The sequence below is a fragment of the Aptenodytes patagonicus genome, chromosome 6 (genome assembly GCF_965638725.1).
Source record: "Aptenodytes patagonicus chromosome 6, bAptPat1.pri.cur, whole genome shotgun sequence".
In the NCBI taxonomy this organism is placed as follows: domain Eukaryota; kingdom Metazoa; phylum Chordata; class Aves; order Sphenisciformes; family Spheniscidae; genus Aptenodytes; species Aptenodytes patagonicus.
Genome location: NC_134954.1, coordinates 21,923,330 through 21,937,644, shown reverse-complemented (window position 1 = coordinate 21,937,644; position 14,315 = coordinate 21,923,330). Strand labels below are relative to the sequence as shown.

Below are 14,315 nucleotides of genomic sequence, written 5' to 3'. Positions count from 1 at the left end.
TTGTGCAAGACAAAACCTGAAGATCTCAGGTTTTGTGATCTGTGAACTAATTATGGCAAAAATAACTCATTCCATAAGTAACAGCAAACCAAATCAACTTGTGTTGCTGGACTTCCTACAGCCTACGGGACCCCAGCTGAATGTTTCTCTTCAGTGAGGGCAAGCATAACAACTCCTCGCTGTGTGGACTGCCTGTAGCCCATGTTGCAGCTGCCCCCTCAGTGAGGGCATTCACTAATCCGGCATTTTTCTATCACATAGCTGCCTCTTTCCATAAAGCCCACCAAGGAGGGTGGGTACTGATTACCTGCCAGCCAGTCCCCCTACAAGACCAGTCATGGAAGTCTCATTTTCTTAGGGAACAGAACTTCAAGGAAAAAAAAAGTTTCTAGGTCAGTTTCTTCAACCAGTTTGTTTACATTTAGCACTCTATAAACATATAAACAAATTGGGATTTACTCTGTTCACTTAAACAGAAATTACATCCTATCTTCCTTCTACAATATCACATTATCTTCCTACCGCAGAGTATCTACTGCTCTGTAACAACCACAAAGCGTTTAGTTTTAATAGCAATTCATCCAGTAAGGCTCAGTTCTACTTTGCACTGTGCTATGCTAGAAAAACAGTAGCGGTCAAATTAACGACAGGAATAGCAATAAGGGCCCCAGATGTCCAGAAGGAATGCAAGGGCTGAATACAAACTCGACTCACTGAACAATACAAAATTATCTAACGACCAATTGCCAAACTGGCTTGAAGAATTAAGGATGTGTCATCTTGGGAAAAGTAGGGGGGGAAGTTAGTGGATTGCAGACTTTGATCAGACAATACCTATCCCAGCCACAACACCATTAAGATGATAAGCCTTAGAGATGTGCTAAGAACTGGACAATTTGAAGGGCATACACATTTGAAAAAAGAAAAGAAAACAAAACAAAAAAAACCCAACCCACTGCGATAAAGTTGGCAAAGATAGCCAAAACAGTTTATGCTGCATGCAAACAAGAAACAGCTGTATTAAAAGAAAGTGAAAGTTAATCAAGTTGGACAATGATAGAATTGATAGAATTGATATGCACTTGAGAGTCTAACAGACATATAACTACATGATCATTTACATGTTTCACAGAATTTTTTTCTCATTCAGTAATCTTTAGGGTTTTTATACTGTTATGGAGGAGACAGCATTTTTCCTGACCTTCCTCTCACTATGTCTTGTAGCTGCAATCTTTATAAAGTACTTCAACGTGAGCTAGAATCCTAGGGTGATAACTTTAGGTTAGCCAAAAAAAGTTTGGTTAAAGTTATAAGCAAATAAACACAAAAGTCTTATCAAGAAAAATGATCAACATCAAGGGACTGGTTTAGAATTTGTTGGTCACACAATTAAAATCTTGAGCAACAAGAAAAATCACCTGCTAAGCTGCAAGAACCTCTCACTTTAAACCTCTGCCATTGACATATGTCACTTAAAGTAATCCAACTTCTAGTAGTTAATTGATAGCCCTGCAAATGTCCTAATGCATCCTGGAGAAGATTCTGGGGCCTACCCATACATGGTGTTATTCATGAATCTTTATTCCTAAACTGTAGCTCTTTGTTGTAGTTTCAGTTAATCCACTTACAGGAGAAGGGCAAGCATTCACACCTACTAGACATTACACTTAAGAAGTGTTATCTTACCTAAATTTGCATCAGGTTCACATATAGACTAAAGTGTTTCCGAATGTACAGCTCCTGCAACACGCTAATTTTTGAACTCTTCTGAAAAAAAAATCAACTTTCAACCTCTCTAAACACATCCATGACTATGATTTATTTTTCCTTACATATCTTAGTGATATAAAAAACAGGGAAAAATGAGAGAGAAAAATTGCATAGCAGAGTTTTAAAAGTCATCTTTTTCATGAAGGTAGTAGTAGCCCTTATCTATTTCTTCAATCAACTGCCAAAGCATTATTCAAGCAGAACATGAAATATTGGAATACTATTTTAATAACACTGGAAAACTGACTGAATAAATTAACAGGAGATCTGACTTACTACAGTTGTTCTTTTGCTCACTATTTACACATACAATTTAGAACTTTACTGAAACAGGACATTAGAAATACAAATGTGAAAACTGAGAAAGAAAAAGAAAGGAGAAAAAAGCAAGGAATTAAGAGCACCATCTGATCCACTGAAATCCCTCCATCCCATGTTTATCACTGAACAGAAAAGAATAAAAATCCCATAGAAATCAGCTCAGATAATATTGATCACTGACTGATGTTCTGAAGAACATCCTTGTTTAGGTAAACCCCACCCCCCCCAAAGCATAATACTATAATGCATGCAAATATTAATGGATATAAATGAATCTTCCTTTCAGCTTTCACAAAAGCTTCCATTTCTACCTTAAGAGCTCTACAAGCAATACTTCATTAAACCCAGCTGCCTAAAATTCATAGTAAAGTTCAGCATCAAGTATTGCAAAAATTACAACTCTACTTGGTCAAACTTCTCCCCTCATCTTCCCTCCCATGTACATCTAGGAAGCGACAGGGAGCCAAAAGATGTCCTGCTTTTGTTCCGTAAGTTCAGTGCATTTATTCCTTAGGAAGTACTGAATACCTTGAAGAAATCTTGGCCTCCACTCTGTGAACTGAACTCTCAGCCATCCTAATTTTTAAGTGCAACTACTGCCAAAAGTCAGAGAAATCTCCAAACTTTCATGCAAGGAATGAATTTCCTCTACCTTCTTCAAATACGTATTACCTCTCTCCATCTGTACAGGAAGCCATGCTGGATGCATCTGCTCCAGACTGCTAATGCCCAGTAACAAACCTTCTGTTCCCAAATCAAGCTCACTGTGAAGCTAGCCAAAAGCCTATAATAAGTTCCCCTCACCAAAGAAAACACACTAGACCCACAAATTCAAGGTTCTGGCCAAAACATGGGTGGAAGTTAGCTGGAAATTCTCCATCAGTCCCATTAAAACTATCAATAGGTCCCTGTGAAAGCTGTCAACAGGGTCATGGGCAGATGGCCATTATTACCCTGATGGAAACTCTCTACAACAATTGACCGTGATCTGTTCTGCCTGAAAAAGCTGGCAGAGATTTAGAGCAGCATATTGCTTTCAGTTCAGTGTTGAGAAACTCCCATCACTACCATTTGTGTAGAAATACAGCTTTACCACCAAGTTCTTTGACCGCTGACAAAAGAATACAAACTAAGTTTAGTATGTTGATGCAATCTGCTTCTTTGTGGCACATAATTACTACTACCAGTGGGATAATTTAATTTACTTACTCTGGAACCTTCAATAGCATTATCAACTGAGTAAAACACAAAGGTATAAAAAGTTAGGATCTGTGTAAGGACTGTCCAGCTTCTGCAAGGAAGTAATAGAATAGAGCAGAGTAGAGCAGAGCAGAGTAGAGCAGAGCAGAGCAGAGTATTTCTGTTGGAAGGGACCTACAACAATCATCTAGTTCAACTCCTTGACCAATTCAGGGCTGACCAAGTTAAAGCATGGTATTAAGGGCATTGTCCAAATGCCTCTTAAACACTGACAGGCTTGGGGCATCGACCACCTCTCAAGGAAGCCTGTTCCACTGTTTGACCACCCTCTTGGTAAAGAAATGCTTCCTAATGTCCAGTCTAAACCTCCCCTGGTGCAGCTTTTGAACCATTCCCATGCATCCTATCACTGGATACCAGGGAGAAGAGATCAGCACCTCCCTCTCCACTTCCCCTCCTCAGGAAGCTGTAGACAGCTCTTCCAAGTCACCTGTATGCCAAGTTCTTGGATGTAACACATGGGGAATAAGCAAGAGGAGTTAGAAACGTGCACACGCCTGCAGGGCTATGACCTTATTAGCATCACGGAGACGTGGTGGGATGGCTCCTATGATTGGAGTGTTGGGATGGAGGGATACAGGCTCTTTAGGAAGGACAGGCAGGGGAGACGAGGAGCGGGTGTTGCCCTCTATGACAGCGACCAGCTGGAGTGCATGGAGCTCTGCCTGGGGATGGATGAGGAGCTGACTGAGAGCTTGTGGGCCAGAATTAAAGGGAAGGCAGGGACAGGTGACATTATGGTGGGGGTCTGCTACAGGCCACCTGACCAGGAAGACCGAGCGGATGAGGCCCTCTATAGCCAGATAGGAGCAGCCTCATGCTCACAAGCCCTGGTCCTCATGGGGGACTTCAACCACCCTGACATCTGTTGGAGGGACAACACGGCAGGGCATAAGCAATCCAGGAGGTTCCTGGAATGCGGCAATGATAACTTCCTTCTCCAAGTGGTAGAGGAGCCAACAAGGAGAGGTGCTATGCTGGACCTTGTTCTCACCAGCAAGGAGGGGCTGGTGGGGAATGTGAAGCTCAAGGGCAGCCTGGGCTGCAGCAACCATGAAATGGTGGAGTTCAAGACCCTTAGGGCACTGAGGGGGGGGCGCACAGCAAGCTCACTACCCTGGACTTCAGGAGAGCAGACTTTGGCCTCTTCAGGGATCTGCTTGGTAGAGTGCCATGGGACAAAGCCCTGGAGGGAAGAGGGGCCCAAGAAAGCTGGGTAATATTCAAGGATCACCTCCTCCAAGCTCAGGAGCGATGCATCCCAACAAAGAGGAAGTCCGGCAAAAACGCCAGGAGGCCTGCATGGATGAACAAGGAGCTCCTGGACAAACTCAAACACAAAAAGGAAGCCTGCAGAGGGTGGAAGCAAGAACAGGTAGCCTGGGAGGAATACAGAGAAATTGTCCGAGCAGCCAGGGACCAGGTTAGGAAAGCTAAAGCCCTGATAGAATTAAATCTGGCAGGGACATCAAGGGCAACAAGAAAAGATTCTATAGGTACATTGGGGATAAAAGGGAGACTACGAAAAATGTGGGCCCTCTCCGGAACGAAACGGGAGACCTGATTACCCAGGACACGGAGACGGCCAAGGTACTCAATGACTTTTTTGCCTCGGTCTTCACCGGCAAGCGCTCGAGCCTCACCGCCCAAGCCACAGAAGGCAAAGGCGGGGACTGGGAGAATGAAGAGCTGCCCACTGTGGGAGAAGATCAGGTTTGAGACCACCTAAGGCACCTGAAGGTGCACAAGTCCATGGGACCCGATGAGATCCATCTGCAGGTCCTGAGGGAACTGGCGGATGAAGTTGCTAAGCCACTCTCCATTGTAGTTCAGAAGTCGTGGCAGTCCGGTGAAGTTCCCACTGACCGGAAAAGGGGAAACATAACCCCCATTTGTAAAAAGGGAAAAAAGGAAGACCCGGGGAACTACAGGCCAGTCAGTGTCACCTCTGTGCCTGGGAAGATCATGGAACAGATCCTCCTGGAAGCTGTGCTAAGGCACATGGAGGACAGGGAGGTGATTCGAGACAGCCAGCATGGCTTCAGCAAGGGCAAGTCCTGCCTGACTAACCTAGTGGCTTTCTATGATGGAGCGACTACATCAGTGGACATGGGAAGGGCTACAGATGTCGTCTATCTGGACCTCTGTAAGGCCTTTGACACGGTCCCCCACAAGATGCTTCTCTCTAAACTGTAGAGGTATGGATTTGATGGGTGGACTGTCCGGTGGGTGAGGAATTGGTTAGATGGTTGCATCCAGAGGGTAGTGGTCAACGGCTCAATGTCCAGATGGAGATTGGTGACGAGTGGCGTCCCGCAGGGGTCCATATTGGGACCGGTACTGTTTAATATAGAATCAGAGAATCATAGAATCATTAAGGTTGGAAAAGACCTCTAAGATCATCGAGTCCAACCGTCAACCCAACACCACCATGCCCACGAAACCATGTCCCTAAGCGCCTCATCTACACGTCTTTTAAATACTTCCAGGGATGGGGACTCAACCACTTCCCTGGGCAGCCTGTTCCAATGTTTCACCACTCTTTCAGTAAAGAAATTTTTCCTTACATCCAATCTAAACCTCCCCCGGCACAATTTGAGGCCGTTTCCTCTCGTCCTATCGCTTGTTACTTGGGAGAAAAGACTGACACCCACCTCACTACAACCTCCTTTGAGGTAGTTGTAGACAGCGATGAGGTCTCCCCTCAGCCTCCTCTTCTCCAGGCTAAACAACCCCAGTTCCCTCAGCCGCTCCTCATAAGACTTGTTCTCCAGACCCCTCACCAGCTTCGTTGCCCTTCTCTGGACACGCTCCAGCACCTCAACGTCCTTCTTGTAGTGAGGGGCCCAAAACCGAACACAGTATTCGAGGTGCAGCCTCACCAGTGCCGAGTACAGGGGCACGATCACTTCCCTACTCCTGCTGGCCACACTAGTTCTGATACAGGCCAGGATACCATTGGCCTTCTTGGCCGCCTGGGCACACTGCCGGCTCATGTTCAGCCGGCTGTCGACCAGCACCCCCAGGTCCTTTTCCGACAGGCAGCTTTCCAGCCACTCTTCCCCAAGCCTGTAGCATTGCATGGGGTTGTTGTGGCCGAAGTGCAGGACCCGGCCTTGTTGAATCTCATACAGTTGGCCTTGGCCCATCGATCCAGCCTGTCCAGGTCCCTCTGCAGAGCCTTCCTACCCTCAAGCAGATCAACACTCCCACCCAACTTGGTGTCATCTGCAAACTTACTGAGGGTGCACTCAAACCCCTCATCCAGATCATTGATAAAGATATTGAACAAGACTGGCCCCAAAACTGAGCCCTGGGGAACACCGCTCGTGACCGGCCACCAACTGGATTGAACTCCATTCACCACAACTCTCTGGGCCCGGCTATCCAGCCAGTGTTTTACCCAGCTCAGAGTACATCTGTCTAAGCCGTGAGCTGCCAGCTTCTCTCGGAGAATGCTGTGGGAGACAGTGTCAAAGGCCTTACTGAAGTCCAGGTAGACCACATCCACAGCCTTTCCCTCATCCACTAGGCGGGTCACCTGGTCACAGAAGGAGATCAGGTTGCTCAAGCAGGACCTGCCTCTCATGAACCCGTGCTGGCTGGGCCTGATCCCCTGGTTGTCCCGCACATGCCTTGTGAGTGCCCTCAAGATGAACCGCTCCATAATCTTCCCCGGCACCGAGGTCAGGCTGACAGGCCTGTAGTTCCCCGGATCCTCCTTTCGGCCCTTCTTGTAGATGGGCGTCACATTGGCAAGCCTCCAGTCGTCTGGGACCTCCCCTGTTAACCAGGACTGCTGATAAATGATGGAGAGTGGCTTGGCAAGCTCCTCCACCAGCTCCCTCAGCACTCTTTGGTGGATCCCATCTGGCCCCATAGACTTGTGAGCGTCCAGGTGGCATAGCAGGTTGTTAACTGCTTCCTTTTGGATTATGGGGGGTTCATCCTGCTTGCCGTCCCTGTCTTCCAGCTCAGGGGGCTGAATACCCTGAGGATAACTGCTAATCTACTCTGCTCTGGTGAGACCCCACCTGGAGTACTGCGTCCAGCTCTGGAGCCCTCAGCATAAGAAAGACATGGACCTGTTGGAACGGGTCCAGAAGAGGGCCATGAAAATGATCAGGGGGATGGAACACCTCTCCTATGAAGAAAGGCTGAGAGAGTTGGGGTTGTTCAGCCTAGAGAAGAGAAGGCTTTGGGGAGACCTTATTGCAGCCTATCAGTACTTCAAGGGGGCTTATAAAAAGATGGCGGCAAACGTTTTAGCAGGGCCTGTTGCGACAGGACAAGGGGGAATGGCTTTAAACTAAAGGAGGGTAGATTGAGACTAGATATAAGGAAGAAATTTTTTACGCTGAGGGTGGTGAAGCACTAGAACAGGTTGCCCAGAGAGGTAGTGGATGCCCCATCCCTGGAAACATTCAAGGTCAGGCTGGACGGGGCTCTGAGCAACCTGATCTAGTTGAAGATGTCCCTGCCCATGGCAGGGGGGTTGGACTAGATGACCTTTAAAGGTCCCTTCCAACCCAAACTATTCTATGATTCTATGATTCTAAAGTATCAGAAATCCTTCACAAACTAACACACCAATCCCATCAGCAGGCTCTTGCTAGTGGATTGTCAGTGAGGCAGTCCCAGTCTACATCACGACTTGTTTCTTAGCAGAGCTTTTATCCCAACACAATTTTTATAACAAGCTCAATGTCAACCAGTAGATTTCATAAAGGATCAACCCCTTTTTAAAACTGGTAGGTTCAGGAAGAAACACTCTCATCTGAACTACAGGGTTTCCACACAGTAGGTTCTTTGTAACAGAAATAAAGGGGCGGGAGTGTTAAGAAAATTTCTTTTTACCATTATTTTTCTTATTTTTTTCAAACAAAGAATCAGATCAAGAAGATAGCCCAAATGTTTTTCCTTAAAGAAAAGGGATGAGGGAAGAAAAGGAAGGAGAAACATGCACAGAAAATTCCTGATGGCATGGAACATAATCCCCATTACAGTCTGACCTAAACTGTATGGACTGCTTCATAATAAATGTAAAATAATAATGAAACTAGTTACCTAAGATTTCTTCACTGAACTGAGGATATGAGTATATCGGCCTTCATGGAGGAAGAAAAATTTAACTGTGTGCAAGTCGGGCAAAATCAATTCCTAGTCTCTTTGGAGAGGAAGAAAAAAAAACCCAAGCGATCATCAAACCTTCTTGCTCTCACCTCCCTTCCACAAAACAGAATCCATACACTGGAATATAGTAGCTACTATATTGCATCATATAGTCTAGTATTAGTACACTAATATACTGGACAAATAGCAGCATACTGGATATACATATGCGTATATACAACTGCCAGTATAGTCGACATATATACTAGTCTTACATCTCTGACAACAGACAGAACTAGATGCTTCAGAAGGATATTCAAGACTCCATAGAAGCCAGGTACAAGACATGCTCTTGTAACATGTCCAAGAAATAGACTACGTTGATATTAAACATCATGGTTAAGCAATTTCAGTAACTTGGTCATCTTCAGTTTTCATAACTGTAAGCGATATATTATCTATGTAGGCATAGAGTGCAGACATATTTAAAGCTACTGGTTTATGAAACTGAAAAAAGATGGTAGAAATTAACCTTACATAAAAAAAATTATATATCTGCTGTCAGAGGTATGTTTGATAACATTGTATCAGAGAAAATTATAGTAATACAATGTATTAAATTTGAAACAACTATTAATTTTACACCAGTGCAACTGGTGTACAGGTATTTGAAATTGCTTTTTTGCAGACTATTTAACTGCAAATAATTTCTCATGTATTTGAGTGACATACGCACAAAGTGGTATGAAATTCTAAACATTTTAATTTGACTTACCATCAGAACTTGTCAGAACAAAGCTCTCAGCATGGGACTGCTTCTTCCCACCTACACTTCTGGGAAACCAGTGAAGATCTATGGGATAAATATCATCTGGAAGTTTCACTACTCGAGTAGTCTCACTAGTTAAAAGGTTCCATTTCATAATTTGGTGATCATCACTGCAGGAATATAGCTCGTCAGCTGTAGTCCACCCCACACAGCTAACCAATTCTTTATGTTGAATTAAATTAAGGAAGTCTGAAAATTTTAATTATTAAAAATAAGCTTACAAAATATCTCATCTAGGTTACACAAAACTGAAGGAACAGTACAGGAAGATTATTTTGATAAGATTCCATGGAATGTTTTATATAAAAAACATGATTATTCATTTTTTCTTTGCTCTTTGGCTTCAAGAAGAGAGCTGGTAGAAATTCAGCAAAAAATAAAGCAAACTGTATTGTATAAAAATATAGCTCTTATTATGATGCATACTTATTGAAACACAGCTGAAATGTTGGGTTACACCTCTGAAATGGTCTTAGTGCACAATGCAAGTGCAAAACACCCAACTATCATTCAAATGTGTCAGTTTATTAACACCACATCATATATAAATTGTTGACATATCTAATTTATTAGTAGGAGAATTACAATTTCATTTATATCTGCTACATGCATGTCTTATTACAAGCAAGTAGATATGTCACTACTCCTATTTACTGTCTGGGAAAACTTTTAACTTATCACTACAAATAAGAAAGGAAAGAAAAACTGAAAACTTTCTAGCAAAACATTGATAGCTTCCAAAGGGAAGGTATTACTCTAAGAACATTCAACATCTCTTAAAATGTTGCCCTTAAAGGCTGCAATGGCAAGGTGAAGAAAAAAAAAAAAAGCCACCTGCAATTTACAAATATTTTACTATGACATTTGTGATAAAGAAATCTTTTCTGGAAAAGAGGCTATTCAGAATTAACATGCTTTTCTATGGTTTATTCTGAGACAAAGGATATGTTTTGGTTCCTTTAAAAGTGAAGTCTTCAGTCTCATTTCAGTTGTTCAGATGGAGCATTAAAAAAAGGTATGTAGGTATGTTATAACTGTAATAAAACAAACCAAACACATATATAAGTAGCCAAAATTAAAAAGGAAGACACTAACACCAAAATAAAAAGTTTTGAAATAAGTAATATTACATTAGTACTGTGGCAAAATAAGCACCAAAACAGACCTGAGTTTTAAGGGAATTGTTTGTACAGTACCCAACCCCATATTTATCTGATCGCTTAGTGTAAACACACCGGACAATTTAAAGAACAAGTGATGCTAGGAACATTTTGCTGAAACATTATAGGTTGAAACACTGAAGTTCTCTTGTGCTGATAAATAGCCATGAAGGTAGCAAGGGAAAACCTGGAATCGCGAACTTTTCAAGGACCTTCTGCTTAGTGAGAGCACTGTGAGAAAATTTAGAGGAAAAAGCCGTACTACGAAAATAATCTTTCCGTGACAAAATGATACAACGTCCTAGTCTTTCATCCACCCCTATTTGTAGTGTCCATGATACTTTACTGCCACACAGTAATTCCATAAGCAGTTCAATGGGGTCCTACCCTCTCATCCCCTTCCCTCTTGTGACAGCAAAAACCTTTGGGTGTCTGTGGCTGGACAGGGTGGAGGCACTGATCCAGGTTAAAACTTTTTTGTCCTTCAGGATGGAAAGAAGTGAGAGCAAGTGGGTGGGAGCAGATGGTATACTCTGAGAAGAGCATAATGATGCACAATGTGGCCTTCTAATCTTCTGGAATTTTTTCACTATAAAAATGACCGTGTGTCAAACAGTTACTATGCAGAATTTAAGCAGCATTAAAAGGATAATAGTCCTAAAACATAATTTTCTGTGCTCAAAGAATAAAGTAAGTTATTTTCAACCGTACTTTACATTAATTGATAAACACACACAATAGTTATTTTTATTTTTAAATAATTATCTCTCTCATACTTGAATGTCTAATTTCCTTCTCCTACCTTGCATTTATTTGGATGCATGGATCTCATCTGCTTCTATTTTCTATGCACACCACAACTTGGTAAACCCACCTTTTCAGTTGCTGCTTGGTAGTTTTTAATTGTTTATTTCTCTCTCAGGGTTTCAGCAGGCATGTCGCTATTGTCAGCTTCCAGCTTGCAATCCCTCCCTGCTCCCACTACATAGGCACCCAAAATCCTTAAAAAATTCTTGCAGAATTCTATTATTTTACTTTGAAAGACAAGGCCAGAACTTTATTATAATTTTTGAAAACGGCTTAAACACCCTTTATGTGCACCTAAATGGCAGAACGCTCATCCCTATGTCACACAGCTGCACCTGTTGTCATCAACAGGTACATCGTTACCCATCCCAGTACATGCACTCCACATCACAAGTCTGCAACGAGTCCAACAGCAGGTTAGCTGAAAGCATTTACTAGGAGTTTTAAAAAAAGATGGGACAATAACGAGGAGTTATTCTAGCACGGTGGGTTTGGCTCAGCTTCTCCCAGCCTCACGCTCCCGCTTGGTCCCACAGTCTTACACCGCAGCCCCACGCCTCCTCGCCGCGGTCCCTGCTCGCACTCTCCTCCCCTCAGCCGTTTCCCCTCCGGAGCTGCTGAACGAGGAGATGAGGATCAGAGACGGCGGCGGGAGACTGAGCAAGAGCCGGGGGGAGCGAAGGGAAAGACAGGCGGCAGGAGGGAAAGAAAAGGCGTAGATGGCAGTGGCGGGGCAGGAGCTAGCTCCTCACGGCACAGCTGTCCACGGGGCGGCTTTCGCTCCCCGCTGTGAGGGAACCGCAGCTCTTCCCGCCCCGTCTGCGTCCCCTCCCCAAACTCGAGGGACAGCCTCAGGCACCACACAGACAGCAAAACCCGCTCTCCGGCCGTGCCAGCACACCCTTTCCCCACAAAGTTTCTGGCTTCCCAAGCGGCAGATTATCCGCGCCCCCTCCCCGCGAGAAAGCGTCCTCCCTCCGCCGCCCTTTCTGTAGGCGAGCATCAGTGCCCGTTTTCCTCAGGGCCGTCCAGAGCCGGGGGTCGCGACTCCCCCACCCTTACCTCGCCGCCTGGCTGTTTCCCGGAGCTCTCCCTCCCCTCCGCCCAGCCCGCCTCCCACGCCGAGCCGGGGGTCACAGCTCCCGACCCTCTCGCCCACCGCGGCCGTGAGTCAGACCTGCTGCCCGGCAGCCTTCCCCGACGGCGAGGGGAGTGGGATCGCCGCCGCCGCCTACCCCAGTGCGCCTTTACCTGCGCCGGCAGCGGGAGGAAGAGCGCAGAGCGGCGGGGACCACTGCCTCAGCGGGTGGCTCCCCAGCCGCGGCGGCTTCCGCGCTAATCCCGCCTTCCTCCCCGTCCCCGCGGCGTCCCGCGGCACCACAGGAGCGGCAGGGCCAAGGCGGCGGCTGCCCGCCCCCCCCGCGGCCAAGCGGCTCCGTCTCTATGGCTACTTCCCGCGAGACTTCCTCCTCGTCCCACCGCCACCTCACAGGCCCTCCCCGACCAGGTGACACGGCCCGGTGGCGTCACCGCGCCGCCCGTTAATTAATACCGCTTTAAAACCGTCGTGTCCCCACAATTTTTATTTAATTTTTTTTTACTTTTTTTTTTAATAACAGCGCCCGTTCGCGCCGCCGCTCGCGCCCTACCACCTCGCCGCCCGTTGCCGAGCAACCAAGCGCCGCCCACTGACCTACTTCTAAAATTAAAATAAATCCTTTCCACGCGGGACGCGCGGGCACGGCCGTGGGGCCGCTGTCGCCCTCATCCGCGAGCCTCTACCCTCCCTCCCGCAAAAAAGCCGCTCCCCGAAGCGAGGGGATTTATCTTTTTATCCCGCCCAGCCCGTCCGCGCAGTAACGGAAAACAAGATGGCGCGGGAGCGGGGCTTTTTTTCCGCCTTTCAAACCCGCGGGAGGCCGGCCCCCTCCCTTCCCAGCATGCCCCGCGCTTTTCTAACGAATTTCGGTTCGAGTTCGCCGTTTGGGCGCCATTTTCGAGTGTGGAAGCCGCCGAGCCGCGGCGGGAGCCCGAGCCGCCCGCGCTGCCGCAACCCACAGCCTCGCTGGGGCCGGGTGCCGCCAGTCCTCGAAGGTACCAGCTCCGCGGGCAGCGCGGGATAGCTCGGCGGGCAGGGCTTCGGGCAGAGGCGCCGGCAGTTCGCCCGAGGGCAGGTGGAGTTGGGGGACTTCACCCACTGTGAGCGGGCCGGCGGGGACATCCTCAGGGCACTTCCTTGGGCAGGGGGTGCTGAGGGGGAGGGCAGGGGGGCGGCGGGCTCTGCCCCGCGCCTTACTCTTTCCCCTTTCCTTCTTGCCCTGAGAGAGCGAAAGGCGGCGGTAGCCCCTCTCTCCGGGCCCGGGCGGGGGCTGCCCAGCCGAGGCCCTTTCCCGAGGGGTCCGGGCTGCCCGACGGCCGCTCGGTCACCGCGCCGGCGGGGCACGGCGCCCGGCGTGTCCGTCCTGGCTGGTGTCGGCAGATGGGTTTGGGAAGGGTGGATGAGAGAGGGTCTTTTGCAGCCCAAGGGAGAAAGCCCAAGGTTTCCCGCTGTGCCCTTATGGACCTCTGGGGAACGTGAATCAGAGACCCACCTAGGACGGGAAAGTACAGGAATACGTTTCGGTAGCACAGAGGCCCGATTTTAATCTGCTTACAAAGCAGGGACCCTTCCGTAACTAGCTCTGCCTGCTCCTTTTTTGCTTGAAGTATGAGACACAAATCATAAGAAAGTCCGTAACGACTTGGAAAGACCGTGACAAGGGTGTAGTTGGACTCTTTAGATCAACGGATGGATTAAAAAAAAAAAAAAAAACCAAAAATTTTTCACTGACATGGGTTATCGTTATCAAATTTAACCGGCTGTTAATAAGGAAGCCTTTCTGTCCGTCTCTGACTCTTTTTCACCATCCCTGTAACAAAAACGGCACTTGGCAGGAGATGGTCGAGAGATGCTTTTAACAAACACCTTTGAGCTGACTCAGGGGAGGGGCTGAGCACGAATTTGTTAAATTTGTTAGAGAGTATGTGGCAGCTGATTTATCGGGATTTAAAAGCTG

At 46.6% G+C, this 14,315-nt stretch overlaps 2 protein-coding genes across 5 annotated transcripts in view; one reads left to right on the top strand and one right to left on the bottom strand.

Moving 5' to 3' along the window:
* The window catches only part of IFT80 (intraflagellar transport 80), a 67,939-nt gene extending 55,286 nt beyond the window's left edge, over nucleotides 1–12,653 (bottom strand). For 2 of the 4 annotated variants that reach the window (XM_076341444.1, XM_076341446.1), the window contains exon 1: nucleotides 9,239–9,447. In XM_076341444.1, coding sequence (XP_076197559.1) covers nucleotides 9,239–9,386 — 148 coding nt within the window. In that variant the 5' untranslated portion in view covers nucleotides 9,387–9,447. Of the gene's footprint in view, nucleotides 1–8,418; nucleotides 8,459–9,238; nucleotides 9,448–12,510 lie in introns of those variants that run through there. The other 2 variants (XM_076341447.1, XM_076341448.1) reach the window with 2 other exon arrangements.
* A 638-nt stretch (nucleotides 12,654–13,291) lies between these two features.
* The window catches only part of SMC4 (structural maintenance of chromosomes 4), a 41,907-nt gene continuing 40,883 nt past the window's right edge, over nucleotides 13,292–14,315 (top strand). The window contains exon 1 of the mRNA XM_076341442.1: nucleotides 13,292–13,353. The gene's annotated coding sequence lies outside the window, so the exon portion shown is untranslated. The remainder of the gene's footprint in view (nucleotides 13,354–14,315) is intronic.